At 46.7% G+C, this 22,356-nt stretch overlaps 1 protein-coding gene across 3 annotated transcripts in view; it reads left to right on the plus strand.

Annotated features, from left to right (window-relative positions):
* The window catches only part of LOC6601499 (protein naked cuticle), a 40,725-nt gene that overhangs the window by 16,039 nt on the left and 2,330 nt on the right, over positions 1–22,356 (plus strand). The window contains exons 2-4 of one of the 3 annotated variants that reach the window (XM_002026525.2): positions 18,259–18,800; positions 20,715–21,611; positions 21,953–22,293. In XM_002026525.2, coding sequence (XP_002026561.1) covers positions 18,259–18,800; positions 20,715–21,611; positions 21,953–22,293 — 1,780 coding nt within the window. Of the gene's footprint in view, positions 1–18,258; positions 18,801–20,714; positions 21,623–21,952; positions 22,294–22,356 lie in introns of all 3 variants that reach the window. The other 2 variants (XM_026992225.1, XM_026992226.1) reach the window with 2 other exon arrangements.

The following is a 22,356-nucleotide window of genomic DNA, read 5'->3' on the forward strand; positions in this document are numbered from 1 at the left end:
CTGCACAGAGCGGCAATAAAATTATACACCAATGTCTCTATTGGACTATCATCTGCTGTGCTCTTTTATATCTCCTTCGTCGGTGCCTTTTTCTTTTTTTAGTGCGGATGGACGGACAGACCATTCCCAATGCGGTTTTTTATATGGGGATCTCTCCGGCTCCGTCTCCGTCTGCGTCTCCGGCTCCTCGCTTCTGTCTCTATCTGTAACTATTTCCAAGCTGTTGCCAGCAATTAAACTTTGTGTCTGTGCGGGTTCTCTTCTCTTTCCCTTCTGTTGGGTCGTTCGAGTGAGTAGAGTATTTCTTTAAATTGCTAATGCCATAAAATGAAATTAAAGCTGCTCGGAGAGCAAGAGAGAAAGAGGTACACAAGTGCCAGAACTAAGAGATTGTTTTTTTTTGTACTGTAGGGGTAGGGGTGGAGGGGGAGGGCGAGGGCGGAGCGCAGCGCAGCCAACACTCGGAACAGTTCGAGTTCGAGGCCAATCCATGGCTCTGATATTTCCGTGCACTTAAACACTTAACGCCATTGTTTATACACTTGAGTGCACTCCGCCTCGTCGCCTTTTTGATGTGGTGTGAAAAGTCGTCGTCAATGGCAAAGGCACACACACACACACACACACCACAGAAGAACGCAGAGAGAAAAAAATCTTGAAAGACATTTTCCTGGCCGCTCTCTTCGGCTTCTGTTCTCTTTGGTTTTTTTTTTTTTTGTTATAATCCCGAAAACATATCCGTAGAGCACTCGGCAATGCTCATAAGTGTTCAGCTAAATGGAAAAACATTTCTTTTAAGCGTTGACAAAACAATAAAATAAAAGAGACGCTTATGCTCTGGAGGGTCTTTTGATGCCACATTTCTCCGTATCCCCTATTCCTATCCCACAGAAACACACACGTTTCGATCCAATTCCCGTCTGCTCCCAGCCATAATGAAGGTATTTGTGATTGTCTCTAAAGTAGTAGGAAGTATTTCCCTTTTGGGTGTGAAAATTGCCAGCAAAGATTTCCGTTAAGACAGGACGACAATCCAATGTGGCTGGCAGGGAGGCAGCGTCTTGGCCAATTTAAGGGGAAGCAATTTTGAGCTCAAACACAGAAGCGTAGCGGTGCGGAGGGCGATGGGGGCAAGGGAGGATTAGGATATGTGTATCCTGCGTAATCTGTATAGGAATAGGAGACACAGACAGACCGGAAGACCGGAAGGCCGGGAGGAAGCGGAAGGATGCTCAGGTGACAAAGATGTCAGTGTGGAAAAACGAAGGAGAAAAATGTCAGAGGAAACGCCATGTTGGTGTGGAATTCACTTACGAAAGTTGCTGTCAAAGGAAATTCCATAGAACCCAAAAGCGAAAAAAAAAATGAACGGTCTATTGGTGGCTTTTGCTGGAATATTGTTGAAAAAATGTCTCATTTATAAATAGAAACCTTAGCTTTTGTAGCCTGTACATCGTTTCATAGCACATACCCCATCCCCACCCACCATTTGGCCCACAAAACTGGGTCAATTCGCTGCCATTTGTGTGGAAAAACCGCCATTGCCTAGGCATTTACATCTGTGTTTAGTCCCTGCCTCAACGCCCGACTCCTGTGGCAGGAGTCGAGCCCCAAAACTGAAATGCCAATGAAGCCCAATTATGCCGTGTCCGTGTCCATGTCCCCCTGCTCCTCCCCAGAACCAGAACCGAAAGGTAACTGCCAAATGCTAACAATGCAAAGCCCTACCAAACGATGCCACACCCCTAAATATATATATATATATATATATACATATACATATGTAGATATATTTTAGCTTATTCTGCCTTTTTTCTGCTGTTGTTGTTATCTTTTACCATGGCAGCAGCATCACTCCCTGCTCGCATTTTGCTCTGGGCAACAGCTGTCAACCAGGTTACGTGTGTGAAAGTCAGTATGGAGATAGCTCCTCCTGCCTCCTGCCTCCTGCCTCCTGGTAGAGGCATAAATTTATCCCACTCCCTCGCTATCCCACCGTCAGACAGAAATTGGCGAAAAACACCAAAAACCGAAATGACAACTGAACGGAAGGGAAGGGAGCGATGAGATGGGGTAGATGTGTCTGGGGCTCTCTCGGATAGTACCCTAATTCGATTTCAAAGCACACAGAATTAAGGCAACTCCGGAGGAGGCCTTTTGTTCTACTGCGAGGCAGGAAAAAAGCTATTGAAAAATCATATGGCAGGAAAGCAGGCAAGCTGGCAAGAGATAGAGATAGAGATAGATAGATATGGTGGATGGGAATAGAAAAGAAAAGAAAGAAAAGACAAAAGACAAACACAGCAGAAATGGAGACTCATCCGCACAGGCCATAGCCATAGCCACATCCACATTGATACGTGCCTGGCATTTGCCAGTTTGGATTAATTTCATTTATCCCCCCTGGAAAGAAAAGAAAGCCCAGAGACACACACACACACACACACACACACACACAGAGAGAGAGACACACTCTCCCTGTCCATGTAGCGGCCTATCTATCAGTATGCTGTGTATTCTCGGATCGGATCGGATCGGGGATAATGGCAGCATTAATTTGAATTGCATAATTTGTTGTGTGCAGAAAGCAGAGAAATAAGAAATTAAGTCAATGGCCCAAACAAAATATAAATATCGATTAGGAGACAGCGAAAGAAGCGGAGACCGAGACGGAGACGGAGACGGAGACGTCGACGATAGCTGCAAATGACAGGGAAAATAACTCTCGAGTCGGAGTCGGTGGCAACCCATTTAATTGAGAAAATTTAACACGTACGCCACACATTTGTATTCATTCTGGGTCTTTCAGGGTCTGCCACTGCCACTGCCACTGCCACTGCTCCCTCTCTCTGTGGGAAATTGGATTAAAGGCGTTAAAGACACTGCGTTCCGTTGTCAACGCCATCTCGTTTGTTGGCTCCTCCGCGCAACTGTAAATTACATTTGATATTAGCAGCGGGATGGGGTCTCCCCGACTTGTGGCAAAAGAAAGCAAAACGAAGTTTGTTAGTATGCCATAATCGTATGGCGAAGAGGGGTTTATTTATAGCATTAGCGCATATTAGGCCTAATGGCCATAACATACGACCAGGACGAGGACCACGGACGGGTGGCCTTAAATTGTTATAAACGGGTCTGCCGCAGAATATGATCAGGAGTTATGCAAGTGGCAGAGCAGGGATCCATCTGACAGCCCAGAAACGCGATTGGAATAACGAAAGCAGGTCCCAAAAACCAAGGATGACAAACAGATAAATGCCACTTGAAAGATAAAAAGAAAGATAAAAGATAAGGTCGCATGCGGAAGCGGAAGCACACATGCACACAATACGAAACCAAAAAAAACAACAAGCAATAACATGAAAGAGAAAAGAGAAGAAGAGAAAGATCCGAGCAATTTCCTTTAGTTAGTTTTCATATCATAAAAGGAAAACTATTGGATGAATCGAACCGTAGGATTTCCATCAATACTATGGCCTATGGCCACTCCTGCTGGAGCAGGGGCAGGGGAGGGGGCAGACCTAATCTAGCACCATCCTTTCCTTCTCTGCCCTTTCCATATCTCAATGCTTCACATGTCAACTCCAGCACGTTCTAGTTGATTAAATAAACTGATTGATGGCATGCCTGATTGATGCCTTCAACGAATTGTCAGCCCTGTCTAACTCCCCCAACAGCCCCAACCCCCGTTTATTCTTCTGCTTCTTTCTATATATGTAACATCCTTGACTAATGCAACCCTTTTTTGTTCTCTTTTTCTGCCGTTTCCTTGCAGGTGTGTACCGAGCGCTGGAACGCTGACTCCTTGAAGTTCTTCTCAGCCGAAATAAACCCCCCGGCCCCCAGCGGCAACCCTTAGAGGACGTTTTTTTCCCCCTTTTGGATTGTTGGATTTTTGGTTTGGTTTGCTTTTGGTTTTGGTTTAGTTCCTGCTCTTCGGGGGTGTGTTTTCGTTACACTTTTCACGCTTTAACAAACTCCAAGCCAGGGTAGGGGAGGAATCTCAGTTCAGTTCGTAGTTTTCGGGGGATAGAATATCTTAAGCATTATAATCGCATTAGAGCGATAAATGACCAAAATCGATAGGCAGTCTGCATTTTTGGCTATTTAGTTTCTTCAGCAAATCTCCGAGGGTGACTTTTGACAGTCGCCAGAGTCACGTATGGCACGGCTTTAAAGCAACCCTTAGACCCCACTCTGCTCTCTCCGTGTCGCCGTCTACTGAAATAAAACCGGCTTAAACGCCCCCAAATTATAAGAGCCCGAAAGCAGCCCGACAGCCCAGACAGAGCCAGGAAATATGACAAGAGGCGAGGGATTGCTATCGCATGGATTGCAGGCAACGGCGATGGCGGCGGCGGCGGCGGCGGCAGGCCATTTGCTGCAACGGAAGCCACCCCCAAAGAAAAATAAGAAGAAGGGAAGGGAAGGGAAGGGAAAACCAAGGGCACACTGAGAAATATATGAAAGAGCACTCCATTCTGGAAGGAGTTTCCACGCAGTTCCGGCTCCTCCAAGCAGTTCTTTGCGATTCCTCGGTTTATTGTCTGCAATGCATCAAATAATGAAACGGGTTTCCCCGGAAATGCGCCACAATTAAGCCAGGGATTTGCCACCAGCATGCAGCACCCCCTCCCCCAATGGGATATGGGATGTGGGAGATGTGGCAGGAATGCCTGTCCCGCCGAGGCATTTGGAAAACTTTTTCCTTCACACTCACTCAAGTTGCGATTTCCTTTTTCCATTTTCCATTTTCTATTTTGCTCACACAACAACATTTTTTGCCTCTATTTTATTTGTGTGCCACACACAAAGTGCAAACAAAATTTATTTTCCATTTAGTTTTTATAAAGCGCAAACAACATACAAACACAGGGAATGAACCGAAAGGAAAAGAAAGGAAAAAGCCAAGAAAAGAAGAGAAAAGCAAAGGACAAGAGCAACATTCGAAGAACAGAAAACATAGTGGGGAAGGGGGCCAGTGGGGAAGGGGAAGGGGAAGTGGGAAAGCAGCTAAGGGCAAAGCCAAACAAAGTTCAATCAAGTTAACTTTGTTGCCAAAGCGAAAAGGAAATGTGCGCGGAAGGAAGGGCATTGGCTGGGGCAGGGTTGGGGGCGGGGAAAAGTTCAAAGCAACTCTGGACTTTTGACTAAAAGTCGTGGCCGATTTGACCAGGACGAAGCTTCGGGGACCTCCGTCCAAAACCTGGCCACAGAGCGTAGCTTAAGTGTATTTAATAAAGTTTTTTTCTCTTCTCCTTTTTTCCTTTTTCCTTCCCGATGGTTTATCACTGAGATCTGGGCAGCTCTTAGCTCTCTCGCTCTCCTCCTCCCCGTTTTCCTCCCTTCAAGTTTAAAGGACACTTTAAGTTTGAAGGGACCAGGGATGATTGGCTCTGGTCAGCATGGGGGATGGGGAATGGTGGATGGTGGATAAGTATGTGGTTTAGTGAGTGCAAATTTCAGAAGACACTTTTTGTCACGTATTTTGATTTTTATGGAATTGGGCCAAGGGAGGGGACACCATTTAGTTTTGGATGGGGAAAACTATCTATAAAGACGGGGAAACTTTCAAGAAACACGAAACAAATGTGGAATATAAGGCAACCGACTCCTCTCCACCCCGAAAAGCCCACTCTCTAAAAGGCCTTTCATTCAGCAACTTTTCCAACCGGAAGTAAGTGAAACTTGAAGTATTTGAAATATTTGAAAACTGCAACAGCTGCCTTGGGTTTGGGTTTGAAGCAAAAGTATCTTTTTCGAGCCGAAAGTCTTGGGAAAACAATCTGCAATCAGCTCTAGAGCTCTACGTGCCTCAAGTTTTCCCACTCTTTCCTCTTCTTTTTTCCACTTTTCATAATGACCCAAGGCACGCCCTGGAATTGGGTCAAGTTGTGTGCCAATAAGGGCTCCATCGCTGAACATGGAGTTGGACATAGAGTTGGACACGGACACGGACACGGACACGGACACGGACATAGACATGGACATGGACATGGACATGGGCCTAGGAAATGATGATTATTTGCATAGAACTTTGGCGCGATTTAGCGGTTTGTGTACGAGGGCAATTAAATGGGCCCAAGACGAGAGCCGGGGAGGAGGGGAAGCCCGTTCTGGGCACAAGGGGAAGGGGAAAGAATGGGAATGGGGAATGGGAATAAGAAAATCAATTACAAAACTCCACTTCAAAATGGAAAAGAGCTAAATGACTTCCGCTCAAGATGTTGTTGTTGTTGTTGTTGTCGTTTCTCGGTTTCTCGGTTTCTCTTAATTGCTTGCCCGCAGAGCCAGAAGCACAGAGACCGAGCCAGAGCTCGAGCCAGTGCCAGTGCCAGAGCCAGAGCCAGATTGCTGCTGCGGACGGAGAAGCCTAAAACGGAAATCATGTTATGGCCAAGCGCTCTGGGGACAGCCAACAACAAGAACAGAAGAGAACAGTCGTAACTCATAAATATAATGACAAATCAGAAAAAAATTCAAGAGGCAGCTGGACAGCAATCAAAAAGGCTGATGAAGAGCCTCTCCGCTGCCTCTGCCACTCTCCTGCCCTCTTGGCCGAGTGCTGAGTCAGAAAAATAATGGAAAACAATTTAGACTGTGTGTTTCCCGTAGAGGGGCGGGGGCGGGGGCGGGGGCAGGGGCAGGGGCAAAGGCAGGGACTGGGACTGGGGATGCGGCTAGAAAGGACCAACCAGACTCCCATGACCATGGGAGAGATGAAAGAAAAGCCAGCAATAACAATTGAATTTTCAAATGCTGCTTATTGTTTTTCCAGCCTCAAAAGCAAAAGCAAAAGCAAAAGACGATGAAGAAATTGGCCCGTACCGAAGCGAAGCGAACCAAAGTGAAGCCCTTGCCTTGTTAAAATGCAATCAAATTGTGGCCGAAAGAGTATGCTGCACGAGTGCTGCACGAGTTGCACAGAGCTCAACCACAAATATTTGCTGGCCAGGCCAAAAGCCAGTTTAATTTTGGCCCCAGGCGATGGGGAGGGTCAGTTTGTGGTACTCCATTTTTTGCTCTATAAAAGAACAACACACACACACACAACAAGAGATGGCATGGCCAGATCGAAGCATAGATACTCTTACTCGGTAGATGCCAGTTCCAGGCACAGTCTTTTCTGCTCTTTCCCCTATTCAGACAGAGAGACAGAGAGAGAGAGTATGGCAGGAGAACAAACCTCAACTTTTTGGCATTCACTCGAGTGCAACGTGGCATGAAGCACCGGCCTCTGTCTCTGCCTTCAACTTTTTGGGGGCTGCTACTGGTTTTTTTTTTTGCCACAGCAAAAGAAAAACTTGCAACGAACTTGCAAACAGTAGCCCCTTGTCAGAGCCCACATATGATTCCAATTCTCTCTCTGTCTTTCTCTCCGGCCCCTCATCGTACACCGTTCTCCTGTCTCTGTCTCCTGTCTCTGTCCCGAATCTCAGTCATGTGGCATATGTGTGACTGCCTGCCTGCCTTCCAAGTTTTTGCAGTACGTAAATCGGCGAGGCTTTTTGTTCCTTTCCCCTCTCGGTTTTATTTTTTTATTTTTTTTCTTTCTTAAATATGCTACGTGCAGCGACAACCGACAAACTCGACTGCAGAACGTGCTGCGTGCTCGGGTATTTGTTGTTTGAAATGAGAAGAAAACAACAACAACAACAAAAACGAGACTACGAGAACAAAAAAAGTTGCCAAGAATTTGCCGCCGACAACGATGTCGGTTGACTTTGTCATATGAAAAGTAAACAAGCGACAGGCAAAAGGCAACAAAAGTAGAGGCCCACACGGACCCACAGACCCACAGGCCAAAGTAGAGTCAAAGTAAAGCCAAAGTAAAGCCAAGAGCCAGGCACAGCCAGAGCCAGAGGCGCCCGCGGTCTCTAATGAGAGCAGGGTTAGAGTGGGATAAAGTTTTCGGGATGGGTAGTAGGATCCCTAAGACCATACAAATATAATAGTATAGATCTTGTAGATACAGGCCAAGTGGAACAACAGCATATTTGATGGATAAATGATCCTCGAATCTGGGAACTACTGGAGAATGTCCTACAACTCTTTCGATGCCCCTTCCTGGGGCCTGCCAAAACATTCTCAATTCCCCCCGTTTACTGCCTTGTGGCACCGTCTCTGGGTCCTCTCTTTTCTTCAACTTTGCCACATAGTTGGCGACACTCAGCGAAACTTGACATTAACTGTGGCGCTCCCCGCACACGTCTGAACTTCTCAAGCCACCAGTGGATCCCACTTAAGCCCTTGGCTCCCTCAGACCCCCCTCCACCCCCTCTCCAGGCTCGGGATTGTGTGTTTGTGTGTGTAATGTGGAGGCACAGACGAAAAATAGTTAATTATAGTGGCAAGTGGCTTACAAAAGAAATGGCGACAATTCTTCGGAGCGAGTGCGAGCGGCAATAAAACTATTTTACGAGTCAAAGTTTCAGCCCCCGAAAAAAACAAAATGAAAACTTGATTTCATAAAAGTTTTTGGCTTCTCCCGAAAGAATATTAATAATAGATGTGGGTGGTGGTGTGTGTGCGGGGAGGGGGGGTAGGGATTTCTGGGGGTGAGATGCAATCAGCTTATGCAAATCCTTGTTGATTTTAAAATAATGAAATGGCAATGTCCATTGCATGAATAATCCACGAACACGAAGGCACAAAACACGAGCACAGAGTGCGGGATTTTCCATTCGGTACGCCATGGCGTATACGCAACTTTCCGTATACGTTTATTGTTGTCTTGGCCTGCGTAATGTAATTGCAATCGGAACAGCACACAGAAAACAAAGAAAAGAAAGACAAAAGGCATAACCAGGGGAAAATGCGCATATTTTCATTAAATATTTAGCCAAATGCGAAAACCCCTCGCTTTTGGGAACAGCCATGTGGAGTGGAGTGGGGCCAGTGGGTGGCCTGTCCAATATCCATTCCCGACTTTATGTGAGGAAACTTAATTTGCCGCCGTTTGCACAAAAATTGTTGGCATTTTCTCTGTGGGTGTGTGTTTGTGTATCTGTGTGTTTGTGTTTGAGGTAATTGTGCAAACAGAAATTCTGGCAAATGAGAGAGACCGCCCGCCCGGCCGCCCACTGGATGGCCCTGGAATATATATTGTGGCGGTAGCCAAAAATCAAAAGCGCAAAAAAACACATTGAAAAAATATGAAGAAAAACAATTAATTGTTGTGAAAACTATTTTGAAAAATGTGGAGAGACATTTGTAATGAAGTTGAAAATGAATCAAAACCAAAAGAGCAACGAAAAGTGGTAGAAAAAGAGAGACACAGAGAGAGAGAAAGAGGGCGCGTGGGTGTTTGAGAGAAAAAGAGAATCGGTAAGAGAGATCTACAGAGATTTAACCGATTATCTAGGCCGTGTTCATTTCGAGATGCATTCTCAGCCAAGAGCCAACGAAATTACTGGCCGTCTGCGTGGGCAATCAGGTCGCAATGGCTCTCTTCTCTTACCCGAAAATGTATTTACAATTTCTGTGACGCATTTTGTGTGTGCCCGTGCTGGGATGCTCTCAAAGTCAAAGCCGCACAAAACAAGAACGAAAACAAAAACAAAAACAAAGGCAAAAACAAATTATAAATCTTCAAAAGCATTCTTAAAACACAGAGAGTGGGGGGCTAGGGGAATTTTGTTGTTTTTAGCAAATAAGTACGGGGAGGGGAGGGTGGACGGACGCGCTAACTTAAGAAGCGAAGGGAGGCTAAAGATCTAGTGGATGGATGGATAGATGGATGGATGGAGAACGGAGTGATACCAATGGGGGTTGAGAGGGGCAGGCGGTCATAGCCAAGTAGTTGGCAGATAAAAGCCGCTATAAAAACTGTCAAATAAACATCAAAGCGGATGCGCAACGCTTGACATGCTAAAATATACTTTATAGTCATGCGTGGCACAGTGTGAGAATGTATCTGTATCTCTGAGATGTATCTGTGCGCCATGTCTATCCATATGCGTGTGTGTGTGTGTCTGCTGGCTAGGGCATGTTAATGGCTTGTCGGGGGCCAATGGAGGTGCCACCAACAGCAGCAGGCTGCAGGCGGCAGGCGGCAGGGGAGTCATCGGAGGAGGAGTGTATGTGGAGTGCTCGTTCGCCAATGCTAAAGTAATAGCACATGGCATAACATAACATAAAAACATTGATGGCTGCAAATGATAGAGAGCTGGCTCTGGCCAGAGACAGCCGCAAAGGGGGGTTAGCCGGCGATGATTGATGTTCCCATTGAAATACCATATATAATGGAATATAATAATGTATCGAGCAGAGGAGATGATCAACGTCCAAGGGAATGGGTGCGGGGCAGGGGATGGGTAGGAAATAAATTGAAATTGCAAATGATTAAAGATGAAAACAGATCTATTTATGTGCGAGATCTATTGAGAGTTGCTTGAAAGCCAAGAATTCCTTTGAAATGGAGAGCACCATTTCATGTCCTTTCGTATTTTCCCTCATTACTCGATTATGGATAAATTTACATTTCCCGCTTTCCTTAGGGCATACAAATTTTCCCCAACTCCACCTGCCACACAGCCCTTACAGTGTCCCCATGTCAACATCATTTTCAATTTTCACACCAGAATTACAGATCAGATACTCCTCTCTCCTCTCTCCTCGTACGAGTATGAGGGGCACTCCCCTACCCTACCACGCCACTGCCCGCGGGCCCTATGCGGGCTACGCATCCATGGTTTCCGTTCCGTTCCGTTCCCTTCCCCGTTCTGTTCTGGCCATTGGCACATTAGAAAACGTGACAAAAATTTCATATTGATGTCTTCTTTTCCCCAATCCCCTATATCCCCCGTATATCACGCCTATACCCATTTTGGCTTGTATTTTTTTTGATGATGCTGCTAAAGGCAATACATAAAAATTTTCACACACAGCCACGAAAACAGCAACAGCAACAGCAACAACAACAGCAATGACAACAATGTTGGAGCAAGAGAGTTCTCTGGGATGGGGAATGGAGATGGGATGCTGGGAGGATGGGGAATGGGGAATGGTGAATGGGGAATGGGGGGTACTCGCACTCGACATCGTACGAGGACAAAGTGTGAATTAGGCGCAAAAGTTGAAAGAAAGAAGGCATAATACAGCGAGTACATACATGTGTGCATATGTATATGTTTTTTTCTTATTATAATACCAATACATTGAAGGCCTTTTCTCTCTCTCTCTCGGAAGGGAATATAATAACAGAATATGGGTACAATGTGTAATAATTTTCAAGTATTTATTTTCGAGCTGCTTTTCGAGTGCATATGTCACCAGACAGACAGACAGACAGACAGTTTCCGAGTTTCCTTTCGCTTTTTAATGGTGGCTCTGGGTCGTACCCCCAAGCACGCCTCAAGTTCATAATTTGTACAATTTTATTGTCTCTCTCTCTGTCTCTCTTCTCTTTTATGTGTTTTTTTTTTTTACTGAAATATTTATACAAATTTTGTATCTTTTATCTCTCGTTGGCGGCCGCTTTTGGCATTGCAGGTGGCCATAAAAGATTGTAATAATAAAAAAACACGCACATAAAACTTGAGATGTGTCGCCGTCTCACTTTTCTCACTCATGGCGGCCAACCCCCATCTGTCTCTGTCTAACACCTTGGGTATAGCGCAATTTTTTTACATGACCATAAAAAGGGCCAACAATCCCCCACACCCTCCCTCTAGCCCAACAATAAAAACAGCACAATAATTTGCGTAAATTCCTAGGCATACATACATATGTACTGTGTGAAACGCGATATTCGGGAGTCCTGAGTGACAGCTTTGGGGCCTCTGGCATTCGAATTTGAAGAATTTTCCTTGTGAAGGCAGGCTTAAAGAACTAAGAACTTGGCAGGAAACAGGAGTTTTTATATTTAATTAACTAAGAATGAAACCGTAAAATCGATGATGGAAATATACTGAAATGGGTAGAAAAGAATGGGCACATGACACCCCATGAAACCACCCTCGCAGCATCGCAGCATCGCAGCATCACAGTCTCCCAGTGGGGGAGGAAGAGGAGGAGAAGTACCCTACTACTGAGTATGCCCCCGCGTATCTTATCATCTGTCTGTCTGCGCCATTCCATGTTCAGATACAAAGTACATGCATATTTACACAATTCGTTGCAGCTTCTACGCTTTAGCAATCGAAATTACAAAACCAACAATCAACAACCAGCAACGGCAGCGGCAGCAGCAGAATGACAGAGCGTGAAAACTAGAGCATTGTTTGATTGACATTTGATTGACAAACAACAGATACTTTGACTCCGTACAACAGCAACAACAATGCTATGGGAACCCCAGATATAGCGACATTTGCCAGGGCCCAACAAACAACAAACGATTGATAAAATTCCACACACAGCGAGCAAAAAAATTGGCGCCAGCAAAAAGTACAACAACTGATTTGCTTAAAGGGGGGAAATTAACGCCTTTTAGTTAATGACTAACAGGGGGGTAGCAGGAGAGAAGGGAGAGGCACACACACACTGTCGAATAACAACATTAAGAGCAGCCCTCGTTCATTATGACGCTCCATTCATTATTGGTGTTTTTTTTTTCTTTCTGTTTGTTGTTGCTGTTGTTGCTGCTGCTGGCCAGTTTAAGAGCCGCTGTTTGTAATTAATTTCCGTTTGTGTGTGGAGTGGAGCCGCAGCAAACTTTGGTGCAGCAAAATCGCAGCAGGAGACAAACAGAGACAGAGACAGAGAAACACACAGTGGCACAGAAGCGAGTGAGAGAGGTATACTTTAGCATTAAAGCCAAGTTAACAGATCTGCTATGCATACACACACACACACACACGCACACACACGTGAATTAAAAACCATAGACCTGTATATCGTTGGTTGGTTTATGCTCTCGGAATGGGACTTTCTATCCAACACTCAACCAAAAGAAACCGAGTATTATTTTTCAGTTCAGTTCAGTTCAAAATCATTTACCAACCTGATATGTAATTTAGCATGCCCATCTCTGGCTTATATAGCGATACAATATCCCAACAGAAAACCCGTTTTCCGAACACGTTGCGGTAGAGATGAAGGCCTCCAACACGCGCGCTGCGGCTGCGGCTGCGGCTGAGGCTGGGGCTGGGGCTGGGGCCTGGCGGCTGGCGGCTCCACGAAGCGGCCTGAAGAGTTAGGGATTTTTGTTGGATACATACATACATACATCTGTACATACGTATGTATATGTATCGGACAAAAGGCACGCTCGATCTGTTGGATCTGTCTGACGTCGTTGTCGGCATTTGTTTCACTTGATTTGTGACATTAAAGAAAAGTTATAAAAATGCCGACACACAAGCAACCGGCCCAGAGGAGCTGGCTGGCTTGTTCGTTCGCTCGTTCAAGTTTTGTTGCTGTTGCTGCTGCTGCGGCTGTTGGCTGAAAGAAAAAAAAAAAAAAAAAACTGCAATCGATTGTCGACAACCACTGCCAATAGTTGGCATACTTTGTGCCTGCCCTGCCATAGAGAGCCTGTCCCCTGTCCCTGCCACCGCCGTTGCTACCGCCAATCGATGATGACGCTCGCCCTGAACTTCAGACGGCTGATAAGCCAAAGGAGGGGGGCGGGCGGGGGCAAGGGGGAGCACGGGGCCATCGTGTAACTGTTTGGGTAGGCGCATCGATTATCGGCGTTTAATTAAACGTTACCAGACCCCAGTCGCCAGCCGCCAGCCGCCAGCCACCAGCCGCCAGCCCCCAGTCTGGGACTCAGCGCCTCTTTCCCCCTCGAAATAATTGCTACTGGTATTTAGCAAGCATTCCCATTCCCACTCCCCATTCCCCACGCCCCACTCCCCACTCCCCTTCCACCTGATAAGATTTTCTGCTACGTCGCGTTGCGGCAACAACAACAGAGTGAAAATAAAAGTGGGTAACAAAAATTGAGGCAGATTTCTTGGGGCTGATAGTGAAATATATTTTTGTTTTTGTTTTTGTTTTTTTTTTTTTTGTGGGACTCGTTTGATTTTTGCCGGCCCCATTGCCCAACCAAACCATCGATAAGTGCCATGCGATGCCATGCCAAATTGTGGTTGTAAATTGTCAAGTGTCGGACAAAAAATTGCTATAAAAAACAAAACAAAAACACACTAATTGGAAAGCACTTGATCCTTCAGCGGGTGATCGGCAAGTGATCAGCAAGTGATCAGGCGGCAGGGTTTATGTCCAAGATGCCAAGCCAAGTGCAAGACAAGCGAAGGAGTCTCGTAGCTAACTCTGATCTGGGTCTCTTTTGGACTCATTTGCAAAGTTGCTTAACTTCTGGCATTCGTTAGATTCCCTCCCTCCGTGGGAGCCCTTTAGCCCCAAGCATTTCTCTCACAACTTTTTCACGTATGGTCTAGTATTTGGTTTGTTTCTTTTTGGCATGTGTATGGGTGTGTGTGTGTGTTGATCTTTATCATAGAGGGCCGAGCATTTCTTTTGTGTGTTTGGCTCCGTATGCGACTTCTCATTAATTGTTTGTTGCTTTTGTTATTGCCGGTCGGTCGTCATTCGCGTCAAAAACACTTAACTTCATTAACACTTACATGCCAGATACGAGATACGAGATATCTTTGGCCAGCAACAGCAACAGAAACAGCAAAAGCAACAACTTTTTTCGTTTTTTTTCAGTTTTCGGTTTTCGGTGTGCCTGTGTGTGTCTTTGGCCCACACAGAGACGCAATTATGAAGTTTTATCTTTGGTTTATATCTTTTCTGGCTTGGCCATGGGTCTTGGCACATCATCAGTCTAATAAATAGTGGTTGCCACGCGGCCACGCGGCCACTCTGCCACTCTGCCACTTGGCCACTCTCCGTGCCATAGTTGGTCGTGGAGTTGTGGCTCTTGTCACTTCTTGGATGCAACTTTTGGTACTCTTTTGTGCGATTATCGCGTGTGCTTTCGTGGGTACACCTTTTTCTAATTAAAGGTCCACCAGTTGATGGGCCTCTGATCTCGGGTTCCCAGATTCTCTGCTATGTCTCTCTTTCTCCCCCTCTCTCTCTGTTCTTGGCCGCTTTGTTTTGCGTTTAATTATCGCCTTTGTGTTTCTTTCAGCATTCTTTTTTTTGTGTGTGTGTGTTTCTTTTTTTTTTTTGAGCAAATACCGCGCACGGCCTTTGCCGACGATCGTGGCGCCAAGATAAACCAAAAGAACATGTTTTTTGCTCTCAAGTGGCCGACCCGACACACACAATGGGAATCAACTTGTTTTTGTTGTTGTTGTTGAGTCATCAGGAAAGCATTTTGGCGTCTGATATGAAAAATGCCGCCTTGCAAATTAACTTTGGCCTAAGCCACTCCAAAACAGATACAGAGATACATACATACATACATACACGATATATAGGCACAAATTGAAAGGAGAATGGCCAGAGTGGCAGCCGGACAGCCTCAGAGAGCCCTGGGGGCATGCACGACTCGCCGATGACCTACAAAAAATGCCTTTTCAATTGTTACTCATAAAAGGGGGTCGCCGTGGCGCAAAAACAATCTCGAGGTGTGATTGATAAAACATCTAAATGGATCAAAAAAGTACATAAATACTATAGGTACAAAACCTAATGAAACTCGCAGCAAATCAAGTCCAAAAAGACGAGAGAAAATAAGGAAAAAGTCCAGTATCCAACAGGGCCCCTCACATACAAGATACTAGATACTAGATACTGCTGGTGCCCCCAAGCCTACGGCGGCAAAATGAATTGAATTTGTACATTTGCGTAATGTGTGCGTAGGGCAGGGCAGGGCAGGGTAGGGCACGACAGGGCACGGCACGGCAGAGAAAATGGAAATGAAAATGAAAATGATTAGCCCCATCAAGACGTTCGGACCACGGCCTCACTTCCAATCCCTATGACTATGACGACCGCAATAGACACGGCCAGCATTGCCCAACAACGAGACAAGATGAGATGAGATGAGATGAGGCCGAAGCCAAAGCCGAGGCCAAGAGCTCCAAGGGCTTCTAGGCGCACACGGCTCACGGTTCACCTGGGGGGAGGTGGGGTCACAAAGGCCATGTCGAAATGTGTGACCGCAGCAGCAGCAGCAGCAGCAGCAGCTTCATGAATTTTCTATGATAAATGGAACGTCACGGCTGGCGGCTTATCTATCAAAAGAAAAGCACAACAGCAACAGCAACAGCCCAAATTGAATACGGCCTACGTGGCGTATGAGTAATGTTCGGTCCCTCAACACCGAACGAACGTGTGGTAGTGGTTTTCGTTGATCTTGGCTTTTGGTCTCAATTAAAGTCCGCTTCAGAGATGTAGAATGTGGGACGTGTGCTGTAGGCCCTTGATTAACATATCTTTGTGGTTTATGGGGAGGGGTGTTGTATCTATGTATCTATGTATCTACGTATCTATGTGTAATTATCAAGTCCCTGCCTGATGCTGTAGATAACACAAGTTTTCTATGAAAGATTTGCATAATTAATTAATGAACTTTTTGTGTGGCACTGGCAATGCGACTGGGTTTTGTGGTGCAAATCAAAAATGCGCATAAATTGTACAAAAAACCAACAACAAAATGTTATAAATTGTCCCGTAATAAAACACACACAAAATTTAACACAAAAATGTTACGAAAAATATAGAAAGCAGGTGGCATTTGTGACGTTTCTGGGGATATTCTCTGTGGAAAAGCACTCTCAAGGCAGACGAGGTAACCTACAATTCTATATTGTCAAGTGTTAACTGGGTCAACATACGGCATGCCGCATCCCCCCCGCCACAGCCACTGCCACTCCCACTGCCGCAACTTTGTGTGCTATCGTAATGCCGCAGTGCAAACAATTACAGGGACTTGGCCCAGGACTCGACAACCAGCTCATTTCCCAGGCACTTTGGCTAATTGTCTTCAATTGTCGCCACCTCAGCAGCAACGGCAGCGGCAACTCTTTTGGCGCAATCCTGCCGGGGATAACAACAAAAACAACAGAAAGAAATGAAAGAATGAAGGGAAAATTACACAAAATGGAAACTTGGGACTGCTTTGCTTGCATAATGTTCATGCAATTAAAAGCCATGTCCTGCTGGGCGGGGCCTGCCCGGCAAGGACGCAGCTCTCAAATGAGAAATGAAAAGCGAAATGCGAAATATGCGAAAACCACAAATTTAGGTCAGCTGCGAAAAGTGGAGAATGAGGGGAGAGGAGAGTAGAGTAGAGGAGAGGAGGGGCAAAGGCGAGAAGTGGAAATTTTCTTTAGTTATTTTTGCTTTTTTTGTTTTTGTTTTTAAGCACGCTAATTAATTAAAATGAAGCAGCAGCAGATACAATGGCCGCGAATAGTGGGTGGTGCGTGGTGGGTGGTGGGTTGTGGTGTGGGGTTTTGTGGGTGGCCAAGGAAGAAGAGAAGTAAATTAAATGCGAATGGTGCTACTGGGGCTAGTGAGGTTGGGCCTGTGGCTGGGATTTCTGTGTGTCAAGTGGAGGGTTTGGACCTTCGGGTCTTTGAAGTTTATCAAGTTATTATTTTCACGGATAAAAAGTGGATATTGTATGTACACATGTTTGTGGATAAAGAAAGCACTCCGTCGTTCAGCTATTCTCCTATTTCTCCCACCTTGCTGTGGTCTACGCGTCGTATGAGTAATGAATGGATCCAAAACCGAGACCAAAGGCCTTGGTAGCGTGGTAGACTGCTCATCTGTTGGCCAACAGCTGCCACAGCAGCCACAGCAGCCAGATAGTACTGTAGCCATTTCAATTAAAAATTGAAAGAAAACCAAAAAACACAACAGAAAAGAAAAGAAAACTTTGACTGCCGCCACTGCCGCCGCCGCCGCCGACGACGACGACGACGTCATTAATTAGGAATGCTCTCCGAACAGTCGCCTTTCAAGTGTCTAGAGGGGGGTGCCAGACTGCAGCGGTAGCGGCAGGGGTGGGGGTGGGGCATTGGCCGCCTGGTCGCCATCGCTTTGTGTTGGCGTTGGGGCATAAACTTTTGTGTGCGACCCGTTGTTGCTGTTGTAATGCGCTTTGTGCAAATTGCAAATAAATTGCAAAAGCCGCCAACGAAAGGCAGCCAACGTCAAAGGCGCCAAAAGCCGCCAACAGGGGAATGGGGAAATGGGCAAAATGGAAATGGGGTCTGGGCTTTTCTGTGGGGGATTAGACAGCGCCAAAGAAGAGAAGTAGCAGCAGCCGCTGGGGGGAGGGGTGTAGGGGTGGCAGCGCTGTTTTGATGCCGACAATTTCATGCCACTTTGCATTTTAATTAAAAGTATCCTTTCCCCCTCTTCTCCCTGGTGTCTTTGCAGTCCAGGAATGCACCACAGACTCCGAGGAGCTGATGTATCACCAGGTGCGTGCCTCCTCCTCGTGCAGCGCCCCGCCCGACCTGCTGCTGGTCAGCGAACGTGACAATAATATACAACTGCGATCGCCGGTGGTTAATATAATCACCACGCCACCGGGCAATGCCTCCGGTACGGCAAGCAACAAACAGCAGCAGCTGCAGCAGCAGCAGCAGCAGGGGCACCAGCATCATCATCAGGCCATGCCCATGCCCCATACCCATGCCAGCAGGCACCACCACCACCAGCAGCAGCAGCAGCTGCCGCAGGACATGAGCAGTAGTGGTAGCCACACGAAGCATTTACGCATCAGCAGCAGCTCCGGGGGCAAGCACGGCAAATATGCAAATATGCAACAACAACAACAGACGGCGGCTGCGGCGACAGGCGTCGATGAGGATGTGGTCGATGCGGCAGCGGCAGCCGCAGCCGCTCCACATGGAGCCCATCAGCAGATGCATTCGCGTCACTTGCATCACCACAAGGAGGAGCGCATCCGATTGGAGGTGAGTCCATCAGTCAATCAGTCCATCACTCCATCATACCCATAACTTGATAAGCTTATTAGATTATCAATTGCCAAGCATAACCGCCCCACCCCAACCCCAACCCCAACCAAATCCAATAAACATTTATTTTTATAGTCCATTCTGATTCCGAATCTGATTCTGATTCTGATTTCCAATTCTCCCATTCAATTATGGCGGAATTTATGGATTTGTATTATTCCCATCGTGTTTCATAACCCAAATATTTATGGAGCACTCACTTGCACTCCTTCCTCATACACTGAAAGCAGATAAGGGTATTCCTGGCTTTGGCATAGAGCAAGCACAGGCTAGAGGGCTAGAGGGCGTGGCCGTGACACTTCCAGTCGTATGTCAAACTGCACGGCCACACTGAGAGAGAGAAGGAGGCGAAACAATGCCAATGTAAGCAGTAAGAGGGCAGTGAGAGAGAATATTTAAGATGAATGTTGTTATAAGGTGACGTCGTCTGTCGCTGTAGTGAGGACCATCCAGAGAGAGAAGCGCTCGAAGGAGTTGGCTAACGTTTGCATGCATTCAGACAGACGGATGGTCCTCGAAAGAGAGCAGATGTGGTGACGACATCTAAGTGTATTCCGATAGATGGATAGAGGAGATTATTGGTGGCTGCTGCTGCTCCGCTCTTGGGAAAGGGTATTCATTTACCTGCTTGTGGCCCCAATCGCAGGGGCCTCCTGCTTATAAATATGTGATGATGATAAATTAAATGATGTTTGTTCTTCCATTTGTTAGCCAGGTGTTGTGGGGTGCTGTGTTGTTGTTGTTGTTGTTTTGGTCAAGTTTAATCCACTCGCATGCTGTTATTACTGCCCCCTCCTCCTGCTTCTGTGTTGGCCATAACTCATGGCCCACTGGGCCACAACGCACATCGGCCATAAACTCAACATTTCAATGTGCTTTTAATTAAAATTTCAATGGCTGCTGCTGCTTCACTCTCCATTTGCTGTTCCACCCCACAAAGACTCGTCTCAGAGGGGAGGGGAGGGGAGGGGAGGCGGGAAAAAGTATTTCATTAACACAAGGGCGCCGGCAATTTTCAATTACCACCCACTGAGGATGGAGCATTCTCTTCCTCTGCTGCTGCTGTTATGGAGAGTCTTCTACTGTTCTTCTTCTCTTCTCTTGTTATTCGGTGTTCAGTGCCTGTTCTGTTCGCCAAAAAAATATCAAAACATTAAAATTCAATAAAAACCATTAAAAGCAAAGCAACAAACACGAAAAGCACTCAGAGGCAATTAAAAATCTACAAACCGAGAGGAGAGCAGCAGAAGCAGCAGCAGCCAAAAAGAAAATTATATTTATTTATACGAGAGGGAGAGGGAGAGAGGAGCAGCAGGAGAGTGGCAACTGTTTTGGATGCTGTGTGCTTTGGGCAGCACTTTATCAATGGTAATGGGCCATCCCCGCCCCCCAACCCAGCACCCCTTTAGAATCTCTGCTGCCACTGCCACTGCCACTGCCACTCTGCTTCTTTAGTGGCAAGCAAATTAAATATTTAGTCAAATTATGGCCACAATTTTCGACTGGTTTCAGTGGTCTCCTCTCTCTCCTCTCTCTGTCCTAATTGTTGTTTTGTTTTTATGTGTGGCACCACAACATGTTGCACCTTCAATCGGAATAGTTAGATGTATGCTTGTAAATGTTGCAAGGTTTATTAGCAATTTTTGTTTGTGGCAGCTACTGCATCAGAAATTGTTGGCCAAAAGTTGATTGCAGTTGTGGTGCGGGAAATTGTTAGCACTACGATGCCACGAAGTGGTCTCTGGTGTTGTTAGATAGAATGTAGAGAATTTCCATTTCTCCCCCTGTCACCCCCATCACTCTATTCATTTCCAATCTATCTCGTACTCATAAAAAAATCTATCCATTCAGGAATTCACCTGCGACGTATCCGTGGAGGGTGGCAAGTCCTCGCAGCCGCTGCAGTTCTCGTTCACGTTCTACGATCTGGACGGGCATCATGGCAAGATAACAAAGGACGACATTGTGGGGATTGTGTATACCATATACGAGTCGATTGGCAAGTCCGTGGTGGTGCCCCACTGTGGCAGCAAGACAATCAATGTGCGCCTCACCGTCAGTCCCGAGGGCAAATCGAAATCCGCACAGCAGCCGGCGATGGCGATGGGCGTTGTCCCCGCTTCTGTGCCCCTTCCAGCGGCAGCACTCGGCAACAACAACAATAGCAACAGCAACAGCAACAACAACAAACTGAAGAAGTTGCCCACGGGCCTGGCAGCCATGTCGAAACAAATGAACGTCGGCAGCGGCGGCGGTGGAGCGCTAACGACATCCGCCGGCACACGCCGCCAGCATCGGTATCGACCGCGCAAACTGATTAAGTCCGACGACGAGGACGATGACAGCAACAGCGAAAAGGAGAAGGAGAAGGAGAAAGAGAGAGAGAGAGAGAGGGAGAGGGAGTCGCATGCAGCAGACCAGCAGCCAAGTGGGAGCGGCAGCAAGGGTGCTGGCAGCAAGAGCCACCATCATCACCATCATCACGGCAGATACCAGAAGAACCAGAGCGGCGCCAAATTGGAGCACCAGCAGCAGCAGCAGCAGCAGCTGTGCTGTGCCGACACGCCGGACAATACCTACGAGAATATGTTGAATCTCAAACAGGATACACAGGCAGCGGGCAACGAGGCCACGATTCCCGACTGTCCTTCATCGCACCGCCAGCTGCACCATCAGCGGCAGCAGGACATCTACATGAAGCAGGCCACACAGCGCGTGAAGATGTTGCGGAGGGCGCGCAAACAAAAGGTAGGCACAAGGTAAAACAGACAAACAAATCATGGCAAAAACAAAAAAACTCCCAAATCCAATCCAATCAAATCCGAAAATCGAATTGTGGCTACGAAACGACTCAAACCATTCATGGCCACAACGACCGACCCGACCCCACCCGACCCTTACCCCCACCCTCCATTGTAAGACCCAAAACCCAAAAGTCGCATTTTGTTTTTGTTTTTGTTGCTTTGCTTTGTTCTGCATTCATTTTGATTGTTTTAATTATTATTTAATTGAATTATGTTTTATTTGTATATTTATTTTTTGGTTAAACCATCACCAACCACCACCAACAATTGAACCACAAAAAACAGTACCAGGATCACTGCTTGGAGACGCGCCAGCGCAGCCTCTCGGTGGGCAATGATTCGGGCAATTGGCAGAACCGCCATTTGCAACAGTCGCTGCAGCAGCAGCCACAGGCGGCACACAAGAGTGCCTCGGTGTCGCCACCGCCCCTGGCGGGGGAGCTAATGCTGGACGGAGTGCAGCTGCGCCAGCCACGGCCCGCCCATCAATCCCACCATCAGCAGCTGCAGCAGCAGCAGCAGCGGAAGTCGGCCGAGTGCTGGAAATCGGCTCTAAATCGAAACGATTTGATAAGCATCATCAGGGAGAGCATGGAGAAGAATCGCCTGTGTTTTCAGCTGAATGGGTAAGCAGCAGCAGCATCCCCAATCGCCAATCGCCAATCAGCAATCACCAATCCCCAACACAC

Source organism: Drosophila persimilis, unplaced genomic scaffold (assembly GCF_003286085.1).
Source record: "Drosophila persimilis strain 14011-0111.01,24,50 unplaced genomic scaffold, DperRS2 tig00000715-arrow-arrow-pilon, whole genome shotgun sequence".
In the NCBI taxonomy this organism is placed as follows: Eukaryota; Metazoa; Arthropoda; class Insecta; order Diptera; family Drosophilidae; genus Drosophila; species Drosophila persimilis.